The following is a 14,373-nucleotide window of genomic DNA, read 5'->3' as shown; positions in this document are numbered from 1 at the left end:
CACAGATGGTTCCATGTTTTCCCAGCACCTTCAGCTTACCCAGCTACAGCATTCATCGCCGTCTGTAATTCTGTCCCTTGTAGTTGTTAGTATCTATCAGTTACTCTATTAGACTCTTGAAGTCAGGGGCTGGGTTTTACCCCTTTCCCTCTCCCCAGAATCCAAGTCATATTAGGTCTTCAATAAGCAAGTATTAAACTGAATATTGCTTTGATTTTACAGTCACAAGCCCATAAGAGGTTAAATGAGTTCTTTTAAGTCATACAGGTAATTAGCGGCCGAATAGAGCGAACATTTCGGTCCTGTTCACTTCTGACTGCCAGGCCTAACTAGTTACTGTGTGTGTGCGCATATCACCACTACCCCCTGCTGACCATCTGCTTTTAAAATTATTTTATTCAGATACCCATAAAATAATACCCATGGTTCTTTTTAGCATCCTTCCTCAGAGTCCCTGGGGATTATTCAATCACCATTTTTCCTGGAGAAAGAGGGTTACTGAAAAGGAAGGGGATTTATGCAGACAATTTGCTGAATATCTGGATAATTCTGATGCCTTGAATCCCTCCCTAACATAAGAGGCAGTTGCTTTCGTTCACTTTTTCCAGGTGTGGAGGTGAAGGTGGCGTTATTCAGGAAATCTGATTAAATATGGGGCCTCCTGGTGCCGGCTTGGACACGGCCCGGCCACATCCTTCTGCTTCTACCAATTGCTGCATTATCAACACCAGGCGGCGCTGTGTCTTCGCTGGCTTTTTAAACACCAGGTCCAGCTCACAAAAGCCCCAGGTTTCTCCCAGAACTGTTCAGGGGATGGTCCCCAACACCACCACCCCCCCGCCAACCCCAGTTCCGAGCAACAGGCTCATTTCTTTTAGCTTTTCGCATCTGTGTGTGTGTGCGTGTGTGTGTGTGTGTGTGTGTGTGTATGTAAGGAAGGGTCCCATTTAAACTAGTCTCATGGACCTGTTTGAAAAGCTGCGTCTCCTGCTTTCAGCTCGATTATCGATCCTAAAATCGCTTTTATTCTGACTCAAGTCCATTTAAATCAGAACGAATTTAAAGCGTACTAGATACCAGGCGCGGCGCGTTCCTTGCCTCCATCTCCCTAGCGTTAAATGCATCCTCCGGAGTAAAGGACTCAACCTCGAAGCCTTTCCCCGCCGTGCCAGCCGAGCGCACACGCCCAATTCGCTGTGTCCTTGGCTGAGGTTCCCTCCTGGTTCACCTGTCTGGGGAGCGAGACGTGTGTCCATTCCTCCCAATACCTGGACACCAGCTCCCTCTGCGCTCCTCTTCTACTTTCTTCCCTCCTCCCTGATTTGTAAGTGGTATTTTGGGGGGTGGGGGCAGCGGAGGGGAGGGCGGGGAAGGGGCCCCGCGGGGAGGGGCGTCGGAGCGCTGTCACCGAGTGTCACGCCGCCCTCCCCGCCCCTCCGCCGGGGCTGTGGGAGCGCAGCGGAGCGCGCGGCAGAGGGCCGGGCGCTTGGGGACGCGGGAGTGCGGGGTTCTGGGCTAGCCGCGCGGCACACCGAGCACGCTGGACGCCTGAGCTCGGCGTGGAGCCCGGAGCCCGGAGCCCGGAGCCGGCCGCCACCCGCCTCCTGTGCACTGGGCGACAGTCCCGGCCGCGGCAGCCCGGCTCCCGGGGAGCGCGCCCCGCCATGGAGCCTTCGCACAAAGACTCCGAGACGGCGGCAGCGGCGGCAGCGGTGGCTGCGGTGGCGGCGGCGGACCGGGGGACGTCCTCGTCCAGCGGTGTGGTGGTGCAGGTCCGCGAGAAGAAGGGCCCCCTGCGCGCCGCCATCCCCTACATGCCCTTCCCCGTGGCCGTCATCTGTCTCTTCCTCAACACTTTCGTGCCTGGACTGGGTAAGACGCGGCGGCCGCGACCCCTGCGCCCCGGGCACCGGCGCGGGAGGGCGGCAGGGGAGGCGCCGGGGAGGGACCCTCGGGCGGCAACCACGGGCGGCGTGTGCTGCGCCGGCGCTCCCAGCGCCCTCTGGCAGGTGGCAGAAGCGCCTGGAGTGGGCGCCCGGAGGGAGGCGCGGCGAAGGGCTCCTGACACACCTTTCACCTTCTCCGACCTGGGAGCCAGGTGATACGGGCCCAAAGAGCCAGAAACTTTGCCGGGAATGTTGGATCACGCGGGCGGCGGCCCGGGCGGCTCTCTCGGCACTGGCTAGGTTCCCCTCCAGGCGCCCCCAAATCCTGTCTTTTCCCTCCGCCGCGCTCGCCCCCCTACGAGCTCCTGTCTCGGAGGGGCGCGGGCCCCCAGCCGGAAGAGCGTTGGGGCCGCGGGTGGGGGTGACCAAGGACTCGGGCATTCGAGAAGTCTGCCGAGCTATGGAAAAGCGGGGCGAGCCCGGATAGAAGGCTCCTCGCAGCCCCGCCTGCGTTCGCGCGGTGCTGGGCGTGTGTGGGCGAGAGCTCTTTAGCCAGAATCTCCCCCACCTCCTTCCCGAGTGCCCGCGATTCCGCCGGCAGCCCCGCAGGACGCCGAGGGGAAGGGGGATGATTTTGTTAGTTTAGATGCCTGTGGGTTTGAACCGCACTTGGCCAGAGGTGACCCCATAACTCCATCCCATCACTTCCGTTCCTGAGAAAGTGGAGAGAGCGCGGTTGTAATTCGGTGTCGGACTTTGGCTGCCTGAAGGGTCCTTGATGGCACCAGTGTCCCAAATTTTAAAACAGAGGCCCATCACAGAGATGGGAGTGCCGAAGAGGGCATAAAGGGAGGAAATGCTAGGTTTTCTTGACCCTCCCTCTCCTAAACCCACCCCCAAATCTGTCTGCACGCCCTCCCCCCACTCCCAGCTTGCCAGCTTGGCACCGGCTGTTCTTCCGTGCTAAGAGCACCCCACCCCCCCACCCCCAATTCCGTGCGGGACTGGAGAGGCAGGCACCTCTGTGCCCAGGAGAAAGCTTGCCACTGTAAGGCTCCAAGTTCCCAAGAACAGAGGTCAGCTAGGAGTGGTTTTCTGTTTTGCTTTGGCCTTTCTCACGGCCCCGCTCTCAGCCAGCTCTGCAGGGTCCTCTGCAGCGCTGATAGCGAAGATCACACCCACCCACGCAGGTCGCGTTCACTTTCCCCTTCGTGCTCACCTTTCTGCCCCCTGGGGGGAGGTGGGGGGCTGTGGCCAGAGCAGCGTATCTGTCTGAGCAGGAAGTTAGGTGGTCTTTAGTTGGGCGTCCGCCTTGTTGGTGCCTTCATCAGCCTGGTTGGTGTCATCAGGGCGGCTCTCTTAGTACATTTAGACACGGTGGGGACGCAAGCGACGTTAATTTAAGTTGTCAGAAATCCCCACCTGCTGGAGTAAAAACACACTGCCTGTCCATCTCTCCGGGGATGTGAAGATCACGAGCAGGGATGTGTCTCGATTCCACTTTTCTTGAAGTGGTGAAGCAAATGCCATCTTATGGTCTTTGAGGAAAGAAGCACATTGGGGCCTGGTGGGAGGAGCTACGTCAAGTCTCTGCTGGCTGAGGCCACAGCGCCTGTGCACCTGCGCCCGCCCTCCTGGGTCTGCCTCACTAGGTCCCTTTCCCACCCTTAGCCCTGCTGCCACGCCCCCTGCCCTTCTGCCCCCCTGCCCTGGGCATCCAGCTCTTCTCTCTTTACACTTCCCTTTGTTAGATCAGAATCCTATGGGATTTTTGTAAGAAACCTTTCTAAGAAGCCAGAAGAAAATAAAGAGGAAATAAAGCAAACTACAAAAGTAATAAAACAGGCTGAGATGAGCCATGGGTGTACAGACTTAGGAATTTTCAATGACGAAATCCAGGCCTTTTATCATTTTGTTTTGACTGTCATTGTACAGTGGACTGAGTGCACAGGCCCCTGCCCCCTCCACCCTGAAGGGGTTCCAGATCTTTGTTGGTGTTTCATATCTGTGAGTCAGGGATGCGTGTCTCTCCAGGTTGCTGGGAGGATGAAATGAGATTACGTAAAGCTCAGGGTCTGGCCGTTAGAGAGTGTTCCGGAGACCGTGGGTCCCTGTGGCTCTTTGCCCTTCTACAGAGCTGAGTGCTGCTCTCATCTCTGGACCTTTCTTCTGAGTACTTATTGATGTCTCTGTTCCCCTCGACCTGCAGTAGAGTCCTGGACAGCAAAGCAGCCCAGGCAAAACTTGCAGGCTTTTTTTTTTTGCACTGCCCCCTCCCCAGTGGTTTGAATGGTCCCAGCTCTCAGAAATTTTTCCCTCAACCCAGATCTACCTCTCCAGGTCCTCCTGGCTCATCTGATGCTCCTGCAAAAACTGATTATTCGTGTCTGGCTCTGCCCTTTGGGGAAGCGAAGCTTCTTTTAATGCATTCACTCATTCATTCGACAAACACAGAGCACCCACCACATGCCCGGCACTGGGGATGTGATGATGAATAAATCAGTCAAGATGTCATAGATAGTTGAGGGAAATTGATGCAAACTTTGTTTACATTTGGAAGTGCCATGATGGCAGCAGGAAGAGTATTTGAGCAGTAATTGATTCTTCCAGGGTTGGGGTGGGTGTTCAGTGAAAGCCTCCCAGGGGGAGTAGTATTGGGTTAGACTTTGCTGACCGTATCCATCACGAGGCCCCAAGCACTTGCCAGCCTCACTTTACTCCCACTCTCTGGAAACTGGTCACAGAATTGGCCCAAAGAGCTCTTCTTTTTTCTGGAAGCTTCCTTACCTGCAAGTCCTCTCCTCATTTGCAAAATTGGATGAGAGTGCCAGTGTTGGGCTAAACGAAGGCACGGTTTTTCTCTGGTAGAGTGTCTCAGGTCCATCCAGTCTGCAGGACCTGCCATGGAGAAGCCCAGTCCTTACAGTTCCCTGTTGCCTTCTCCACCCAAGCAACAGTGCTGTTGGGATAACATACATAAGAGGGATGTTTCCTTTCCTGGGAGTGGATGGGAAGGAGAAGTCATTTATGATCGCTCTGACACCTCATTGGAACAATGCAAAATAAATCTGAAAAATGGATGATGGTAATTTCCTATTCAGTGAAAGTCTACTAATAAAGACCATGGACCTTCATAGTCCAACTGGTAGGGCATTTATAAGTACACACAATTACTCATACATGTAATGGAAGTTCACCGTTATGCCCCCAAATGGCCAGAGGGTTTATCTATTGGTTAGGATCCAAATGATACTTTCATATTTGAAAACTGTTATTTATCTTGATTGACTTGGTGAAATGAAAATGTTGATAACTCAGATAGTGGCAGGGAAAGTTGGACAGAGGAGAACTTCCAGTGACTGTTGACCGTTCCATTAGATTAATGTTGGATATTAATCTACTGTTGAATATTCATAAATATTTAATCTGTCCCTAATATATTGCCTACTCCTTGACACTCAGCTAAGGTCTTGCTTCCCTGGTCAGAGCACCACAGCTTGGCTCAGCTTCTCTCTCTCTTTCCTTTAAGCCTGAGCCTTTAGTTGATGATGAACCATGCCCTACCCTGTGGCATCTTTTGTATTGTTGCCTTTTTATTATTGCTTCAAGAGTTTATTATTTGTCTATCTAGATAGACTGTAAGTTCCTTGAGAGCAGGAACCATTTAAAGTTTCTCCTTGATATACTATCAACATGCTATTTATAGAATGCATACTGACCAGAATTTTACTCCTTAAATAGGCATTAGAGATCATCTTGCCCAATGCCTTTATTTTATATAGAAGTGAGGCAGGCCGGAGCATGAAAGGACCAAGGAAGTTTACATCCTACTCAACCTTTTTAAGAAAGTCATTTGAGGGTGTATTTCAGCAAAACAACAGAGTAAACCAAGAAAGAAGATACGAGATCCAGGGAATAATGTATCCAATTCAGGGCAGACATGAAAAGCAATGCAGGATATAATTGTTCAGCAAGCCTGGAGAGCAGTCAGTCTTCATTAGAGTGGGAGGGTAGAAGGCTCCAGGAAAGAGGTTTCTGAGGATGATGTGAGGAGGTGACATTCCACAGAGTAGAGAATATTATTGGTATACTGCAAGAGATTAAAGTTGTGATACAAAACAGAAAGCAAGCAAGAAAAACAGAAGGCAATTAGTAACTGCAGCAAAGACAAAAAGCTATGCAAAAGCATTAATAGGCTCAAATGAAGCAACCTACCCAATTATATCAGGAGGCCAGTAGGCTTCAAAAAGAATAGAAGATTCCAAACAATAAATGAGAAAGAATTTGAGGATACTAGGGATATGATGTAGAAAGCACACGTTTCTTCTACCAACAATAAAAAAGAGAGGTAATAACAACTTCAGGAAAAACAACAACAAAAAATTATTAAAGGTACAGCTCAACTAGGAAGCAAATCAAAATGTGGCCTGATTTTAAGCAAGTGGTGGATTGTAAGGAAAGCTCTTTTAAGTGCATAGAATCTGTCATTGGAACAGTGGTGCACTCTATGGGCTCTTAGCTTCCCTTTGATTCTGTAGTGAAGAATATTTGCTTAGTCATAATGATATAAATGCTCCTCAGTTTTGTGGGGTTTTCCCCACATCTTTATTGGAGTATAAATGCTTTACAATGTTGTGTTGGTTTCTGCTGTACAACAAAGTGAATCAGCTATATGTATATATATATATCCCCATAACCCCTCCCTCTTGAGCCTCCCTCCCACCTTCCTTACCCCATCCCTCTAAGTGGGCACAAAGCACCTAGCTGATCTCCCTGTGCTATGCAGCAGCTTCCCACTAGCCATCCATTTCACATTTGGTAATGTTTATACGTCAATGCTACTCTCTCACTTTATCTCAGTTTCCCCTTCCCCCTTGTGCTTTCAAGTTTGCTCTCTACGTCTGCGTCTTTATTCCTGCCCTGCCACTAGGTTCATCGGTACTGCTTTTTAAAATTTCATATATATGCGTTAGCACATGGTATTTGTTTTTCTCTTTCTGACTTACTTCACTCTGTATGACAGATGCTAGGTCCATCACTACAAATAAATCAATTTCATTCCTTTTTATGGCTGAGTAATATTCCATTGTATATATGTGCCACGCTTCTTTATCCAGTCATCTGTTGATGGACATTTAGGTTGCTTCCATGTCCTGGCTATTGTAAATAGTGCTGCAGTGAACATTGGGGTGTATGTCTCTCTTTTTTTTTTTTTTTTTTTTGCGGTATACGGGCCCCTCACTGCTGTGGCCTCTCCCGCTGCAGAGCACAGGCTCTGGACGCGCAAGCTCAGCGGCCATGGCTCATGGGCCTAGCTGCTCCACAGCATGTGGGATCTTCCCAGACCGGGGCATGAACCCGTGTCCCCTGCATCGGCAGGCAGACTCTCAACCACTGCGCCACCAGGGAAGCCCCTGTTCGTAGATTTTTTGATGATGGCCATTCTGACTGCTGTGAGGTGATACCTCATTGTGGTGTTGATTTGCTTTTCTCTAATAATTAGTGATGCTGAGCATCTTTTCATGCATTTGTTGGCCATCTGTAGGTCTTCTTTGGAGAAATGTCTATTTAGGTCTTTTGCCCATTTTTGGACTGGGCTGTTTGCTTTTGTGATGTTGAGCTGCATGAGCTGCTTATATATTTTGGAGATTAATCATTTGTCAGCTGCTTCATTTGCAAATATTTTCTCCCATTCTGAGTGTTGTCTTTTCGTCTTGTTTATGGTTTCCCTTGCTGTGCAAAAGCTTTGAAGTTTCATTAGGTCCTATTTGTTTATTTTTGTTTTTATTCCCATTTCTCTAGGAGGTGGGTCAAAAAGGATCTTACTGTGACTTATGCCATAGAGTGTTCTGCCTATGGTTTCCTCTAAGAGTTTTATAGTGTCTAGCCTTACACTTAGGTCTTTAATCCATTTTGAGTTTATTTTTGTGTATGGTGTTAGGGTGTGTTCTAATTTCATTCTTTTACATGTAGCTGTCCATTTTTCCCAGCACCACCTTATTGAAGAGGCTGTCTTTTCTCCATTGTATATTCTTGCCTCCTTTATCAAAGATAAGGTGACCATATGTGCATGGGTTTATCTCTAGGCTTTCTATCTTGTTCCATTGATCTATATTTCTGTTTTTGTGCCAGTACCATATTGTCTTGATTACTGTAGTTTTGCAGTATAGTCTGAAGTCAGGGAGCCTGATTCCTCCAGCTTTGTTTCTTTCTCAAGATTGCTTTGGCTATTCGGGGTCTTTTGTGCTTTCATACAAATTGTAAAATTTCTTTTTTTTTAATTAATTAATTTTTATTTTAATTTATTTTTGGCTGCGTTGGGTCTTCATCGCCGTGTGCGGGCTTTCTCTAGATGCAGCGAGTGGGGACTACTCTTCATTGTGGTGCATGGCCTTCTCATCGTGGTGGCTTCTCTTGTGGAGCATGGGCTCTAGGCACACGGGCTTCAGTAGTTGTAGCATGTGGGCTCAGTAGTTGTGGCTCACAGGCTCTAGAGCACAGGCTCAGTAGTTGTGGTGCATGGGCTTAGTTGCTCCATGGCATGTGGGATCTTCCTGGACCAGGGCTTGAACCCGTGTCCCCTGTATTGGCAGGCAGATTCTTAATCACTGTGCCACCAGGGAAGCCCACAAATTGTAAAATTTCTTGTTCTAGTTCTGTGAAAAATGGCTTTGGTAATTTGATGGGGATTGCATTGAACTTGTAGATTGCTTTGGGTAGTATAGTCATTTTCACAATACTGATTCTTCCAATCCAGGAGCATGGTCTATCTCTCCCTCTGTTTATGTTATCTTTGAGTTCTTTCATCAGTGTTTTATAGTTTTCTGTGTACAGGTCTTTTGCCTCCTTGGGTAGGTTAATTCCTAGGTATTTTATTCTTTTGTTGTGATGGTAAATGGGATTGTTTCCTTAATTTCTCTTTCTGATCTTTCATTGTTAGTGTATAGGAATGCAAGAGATTTCTGTTCATTAATTTTGTATCCTGCAACCTTACCAAATTCATTGATTAGTTCTAGTAGTTTTCTGGTGGCATCTTCAGGACTTTCTGTATATAGTATCATGTCATTGGCAAACAGTGACAATTTTACTTCTTCTTTTCCAATTTGTATTCCTTTTATTTCTTTTTCTTCTCTGATTGCTGTGGCTAGGACTTCCAATACTATGTTGAATAACAGTGGCGAGAGTGGACATCCTTGTCTTGTTCCTGATCTTAGAGGAAATGCTTTCAGTTTTTCACAATTGAGAATGATGTTTGGTGTGGGTTTGTCATATATGGCTTTTATTATGTTGAGGTAGGTTCCCTCTATGCCCACTTTCTGGAGAGTTTTTACCATAAATGGGTGTTGAATTTTGTCAAAAGCTTTTTCTGCATCTGTTGAGATGACATATGGTGTTTATTCTTTAATTTGTTAATATGGTGTATCACATTGATTGTTTTGTGTATATTGAAGAATCCTTGAATCCCTGGGATAAATCCCACTTGGTCATGTTGTATCATCCTTTTAATGTGTTGTTGGATTCTGTTTGCTAGTATTTTGTTGAGGATTTTTGCATCTGTGTTCATCAGTGATATTGGTCTGTAATTTTCTTTTTTTGTGATATCTTTGTCTGGTTTTGGTATCAGGGTGATGGTAGCCTTGTAGAATGACTTTGGGAGTATTCCTTTCTCCACAATTTTTTGGAAGAGTTTGAGAAGGATAAGTGACACTCTTCTCTAAAAGTTTGATAGGAGTCACCTGTGAAGCCATCTGGTCCTGGACTTTTGTTTGTTGGAAGATTTTTAACTACAGTTTCAATTTCATTACCTGTGATTGTTCTGTTTATATTTTCTAATTCTTCCTGGTTCAGTTTTGGAAGGTTGTACTTTTCCAAGAATTTGTCCATTTCTTTCAGGTTGTCCATTTTATTGGCGTATAGTTGCTTGTAGTAGTCTCTTGTGATCTTCTGTATTTCTGTGGTGTCAGTTGTAATCTCTCCTTTTTCATTTCTAATTTTATTGATTTGTGTCCTCTCCCTCTTTTGTTTTAGATGATTCTGGCTAAAGGTTTATCAATTCTGTTTATCTTCTCAAAGAACCAGCTTTTAGTTTTATTGAGCTTTGCTATTTTCTTTGTTTCTTTTCCATTTATTTCTACTCTGATCTTTATGTTTTCTTTCCTTCCACTAATTTTGGGTTTTCTTTTTCTTCTTTTTCTAGTTGCTTTAGGTGTAAGGTTAGGTTGTTTATTTGAGATCTTTCTTGTTTCTTGAGGTGAGCTTGAATTGCTATGAACTTCCCTCTTAGAACTGCTTTTGTTGCATCCCATAGGTTTTGGATCATCGTGTTTTTGTTATCATTTGTTTCTAGGTATTTTTTGATTTCCTCTTTGATTTCTTGAGTGATCTCTTGGTTATTTAACAGTGCACTGTTTAGCCTCCATGTATTTGTGTTTTTTCCTGTTTTTTTCCTGTAACTGATTTCTAATCTCATAGCGTTGTGGTCGGAAAAGATGCCTGATACAATTTCAATTTTCTTAAATTTTCCAAGGTTTGATTTGTGACCCAAAATGTGATCTATTCTGGAGAACTTTCTGTGTGCACTTGAGAAGAAAGTGTATTCTTCCACTTTCGGGTGGAATGTCCTAAAAATATCAATTAAGTCTATCTGGTCCATTGTGTCATTTAAAGCTTGTGTTTCCTTATTTATTTTCTGTCTAGATGACCTGTCTATTGGTGTAAGTGGGGTGTTAAAGTCCCCTACTATTATTGTCTTACTGTTGATTTCTCCTTTTATGGCTGTTAGCATTTGCCTTATGTATTGAGGTGGTCCTATGTTGGGTGCATAAAAATTTATAATTGTTATGTTTTCTTCTTAGATGGATCCCTTGATCATTATTGTAGTGTCCTTCCTTATCTCTTGTAACAGTCTTTATTTTAAAGTCTATTTTATCTGATATGAGTATTGCTACTCCAGCTTTCTTGTGATTTTGATTTGCATGGATTTCTTTTTCCATCCCCTCACTTTCAGTCTGTATGCGTCCCTAGGTCTGAAGTGCGTCTCTTGTAGACAGCATATATAAGGGTCTTGTTTTTGTATCCATTCAGCCAGTCTATGTCTTTTGGTTGGAGCATTTAATCCATTGACATTCAAGGTGATTATCAATATGTATGTTCCTATTACCATTTTCTTAATTGATTTGGGTTTGTTTTTGTGGGTCCTTTTCTTCTCTGGTGTTTCTCACTTAGAGAAGTTCCTTTAGCATTTGCTGTAAAGATGGTTTGGTGGTGCTGAATTCTCATAGCTTTTGCTTGTCTGTAAAGCTTTTGATATCTCCACTGAATCTGAATGAGATCCTTGCTGGGTAGAGTAATCTTGGTTGTAGGTTTTTGCCCTTCATCACTTTAAATATGTCCTGCCACTCCCTTCTGGCTTGCAGAGTTTCTGCTGAAAGATCAGCTCTTAACCTTATGGGGATTCCCTTGTGTGTTGCTTGTTACTTTTCCCTTGCTACTTTTAATTTTTTTCCTTTGTATTTCATTTTTGATAGTTTGATTAATATGTGTCTCAGCATGTTTCTCTTTGGGTTTATCCTGTATGGGACTCTTTGAGCTTCCTGGATTTGATTGACTATTTCCTTTCCCATGTTAGGGAAGTTTTTGACTATAATCTCTTCAAATATTTTCTCAGTCCCTTTCTTTTTCTCTTCTTCTTCTGGGACCCCTATAATTTGAATGTTGGTGCATTTAGTGTTGTCCCAGCGTCTCTGAGACTGTCCTCAGTTCTTTTCATTCTTTTTTCTTTATTCTGCTCTGTAGCAGTTATTTCCACTATTTTATCTTCCAGCTCACTTATCCGTTCTTCTGCCTCGGTTTCTGCTATTCATTCCTTCCAGTGTATTTTTAATTTCAGTTATTGTGTTGTTCATCACTGTTTGCTCTTTAGTTCTTCTAGATTGGTGTTGAATGTTTCTGTTGTATTTTCTCCATTCTGTTTCTGAGATTTTGGATCATCTTTACCATCATTACTCTGAATTCTTTTTCAGGTAGGTTGCCTATTTCATCTTCATTTATTTGGTCTTGTAGGTTTTTACCTTACTTCTTCATCTGTAACATTTTTTTGTCGTTTCTATTTTTTTTTTTTTTTTTGATGGGTGTGGCTGTATTCTTGTTTTACTGGTTGTTTGGCCTGAGGCGTCCAGCACTGGAGTTTGCAGGCAGTTGGATAGCACTGGGTCTTGGTGCTGAGATGAGGACCTCCAGGAGGCCTCACTCTGATTAATATTCCCTGGGGTCCGAGGTTCTCTGTTAGTCCAGTGGTTTGGACTCAGAGCTCCCACCACAGGAATTCAGGCCTGACCTCTGGCCTGGGAACCAAGATCCCGCAAGCTGTGTGGCATGGCAAAAAAAAAAAAAAAAAAAAAAAGAGCAATAAAATAATAAAGAATAAAAAACAAAATAAAATTAGGAAGATAAAAAATATATTAGGAAAAATAAAAATATAATTGAAACAACTGCAACAAGGTAAAATAAAACCGCAACAGAAAAAAAAAGCCTTGGCTGTGGAGGTGGAGTTTAGGCAGGGGTGGAACTTAGGCAGGGGTGGGGTTTAGGGTGGCACAGGACCTGGGGGGGGGGGGGTGACGTTTGAGTGTGGGGCGGGGCATCTGCTTAGGACCTGCCCAGAAGGGCAGAGGCAGTATGTGGAAAGGAGGGCCTCTGGAGTGTGGAGCTCCGGATTTTGGAGGTAAGGCCCTGGGTAAGGGTGTGTGGGTGGGGTTTAGGCCCAGCGCGATGGATGGGGTCTCCGAGTGTAGAGGTGGGGCCCTGGGTGGGGGTGCAGGGGCGGGGCTTGGGCCCTGCACGGGAGGAGGGAGGCTCCGAGAGCAGAGGATTGGTCTCGGAACCCAACAGGCTCCCTGGTGCCCAAGTGGACAGGGAAAGCACTGGCTGCTTTCCCTTCTGTTCCTCCATGCCCCTCCACCCATGGTCTCCCCCAGGGCCTCCTCTGTCCCTGCTGGACCTCTAACGGTGGGTGGGTCCTGCTGGGTGTAGGAACTTCTCCCCTCCCCCAGCCACCCCTCAGGGGTGCCGGTCCTGTAGGTCCAGCCTGTACTTTTGCTCCCCCTTCCCTCCCTCCCACTCCCTCAAGACCCACATAGCTGGAGGGGGCCTAGGTGGGCAGAGGATCAGGCCCGGGATCTCAGCAGGTTCCTGGGGGTCCAAGTGGGCAGGGGAAACCTGGCCACCCTCCCTTTTGATCCTTCACCCTCCCAATGGTCCCCCAATGTTCCCTTCGGATGTGGGATCCCTTCTCCCCCAGCCATCCCTCAGGGGCGCCAGTTCCGTCTGGCTTCCACTACTCCTCCCCCTTCACTCCCGCCATGCCCCACGGCCTACCCGGTCACTGGGGGTTCCTCCCGTCCCCTTAGGTGTCTGTGGTCCCCCACAGGTGCCTGGTGTGTGCCTTAGTTGTGCAGAGACGCGAATTCCACGTGCTCCTAGTCCGCCATCTTGACTCCGCCCTCCTCAGTGGTTTTCAACTTTTAAAACCAACCACAGGCAAAGCACTGAAGAGTACTTAATAATAGCTATAAAGGAGTGTGAAAGATTTTTTTTTACCTTGGCAATATAAAATTAAAAAAAAAAAACAGCTTGTAGAAGTTGGCAGGTAGATTGTGACAGATTATTGTTCCCACTTATCCGCTGAAAGATGATGGCACATCTCCACTTAATGCCCTGTGGCTCGCCACTACTCCTGTGGGAGGGGACTACTTCGTTTCCTGCCCATTGATATCAGGATTGGCCATGTGACTTGCTTTGGCCAGTTGAGTGAGTGGAAGTGACATATGCCATGCCTGAGCAGACATTTTCGGAGGTATTGTGAGGCTCTGCCACTGTTCTTTTCCCTTTCTCACGAGAATGGCAGGTCTCAGATGGGGGCTGCTCTTTAACCTGGCCCCCAGAATAAAGAGGGTATCAGAAGCAGAGCATGACATGTCACATGAGTGAGTAATAAGCCTGAGTTACTGAGATTTTTCTGTTGTTGTGTTAGTGTTGTTATTGTCCCAGCACAGCCTACCAAAGCTGACTAATGTGTGGAGGGTAGAGTAGAGATGTGAATACCCTCCTCATGTGGAGTGAGTGATCAAGACATACTGTCTGTAGTTGCTAGACCAAGAAATAAAGACTACCAAGGAGATCAACAGATGCACTGAAATACAGAAGCGATGTTTTGGGACAATGGGATAATGTGGGAACAGGAGTAGAAGGGAGATGAGGAATGGCTAAGTAAGCTAACTCTTATGTATCATAGCAGAAAGTCAATAAATGATGTCTGAAGTTGATAAAACAGAAAAAGCAATATAAGCATACTCTGGAGATTAGGAAAACACCAGAAGAATTCCCGCTCTTTCAGACGTCATCAATTTTCCTTTGTCTAGTGACTCATTATTAGCACATATACATACTGAAATTGTCTCCCATCATTTTGAAATAGGATCTCTTGATC

The 14,373-nt window shown here is 46.2% G+C and overlaps 1 protein-coding gene across 1 annotated transcript in view; it reads left to right on the top strand.

Moving 5' to 3' along the window:
- The first annotated feature begins 1,402 nt into the window (after nt 1–1,402).
- Nucleotides 1,403–14,373, top strand: part of STUM (stum, mechanosensory transduction mediator homolog) — a 61,014-nt gene continuing 48,043 nt past the window's right edge. Inside the window, exon 1 of the mRNA XM_032611573.1 lies at nt 1,403–1,872. Within this exon, the coding sequence (XP_032467464.1) occupies nt 1,665–1,872 (208 nt within the window). The 5' untranslated portion in view covers nt 1,403–1,664. The remainder of the gene's footprint in view (nt 1,873–14,373) is intronic.

This window comes from Phocoena sinus, chromosome 1 (assembly GCF_008692025.1).
Source record: "Phocoena sinus isolate mPhoSin1 chromosome 1, mPhoSin1.pri, whole genome shotgun sequence".
NCBI lineage: Eukaryota > Metazoa > Chordata > Mammalia > Artiodactyla > Phocoenidae > Phocoena > Phocoena sinus.
This window is presented reverse-complemented; position numbering and strand designations above follow the sequence as displayed.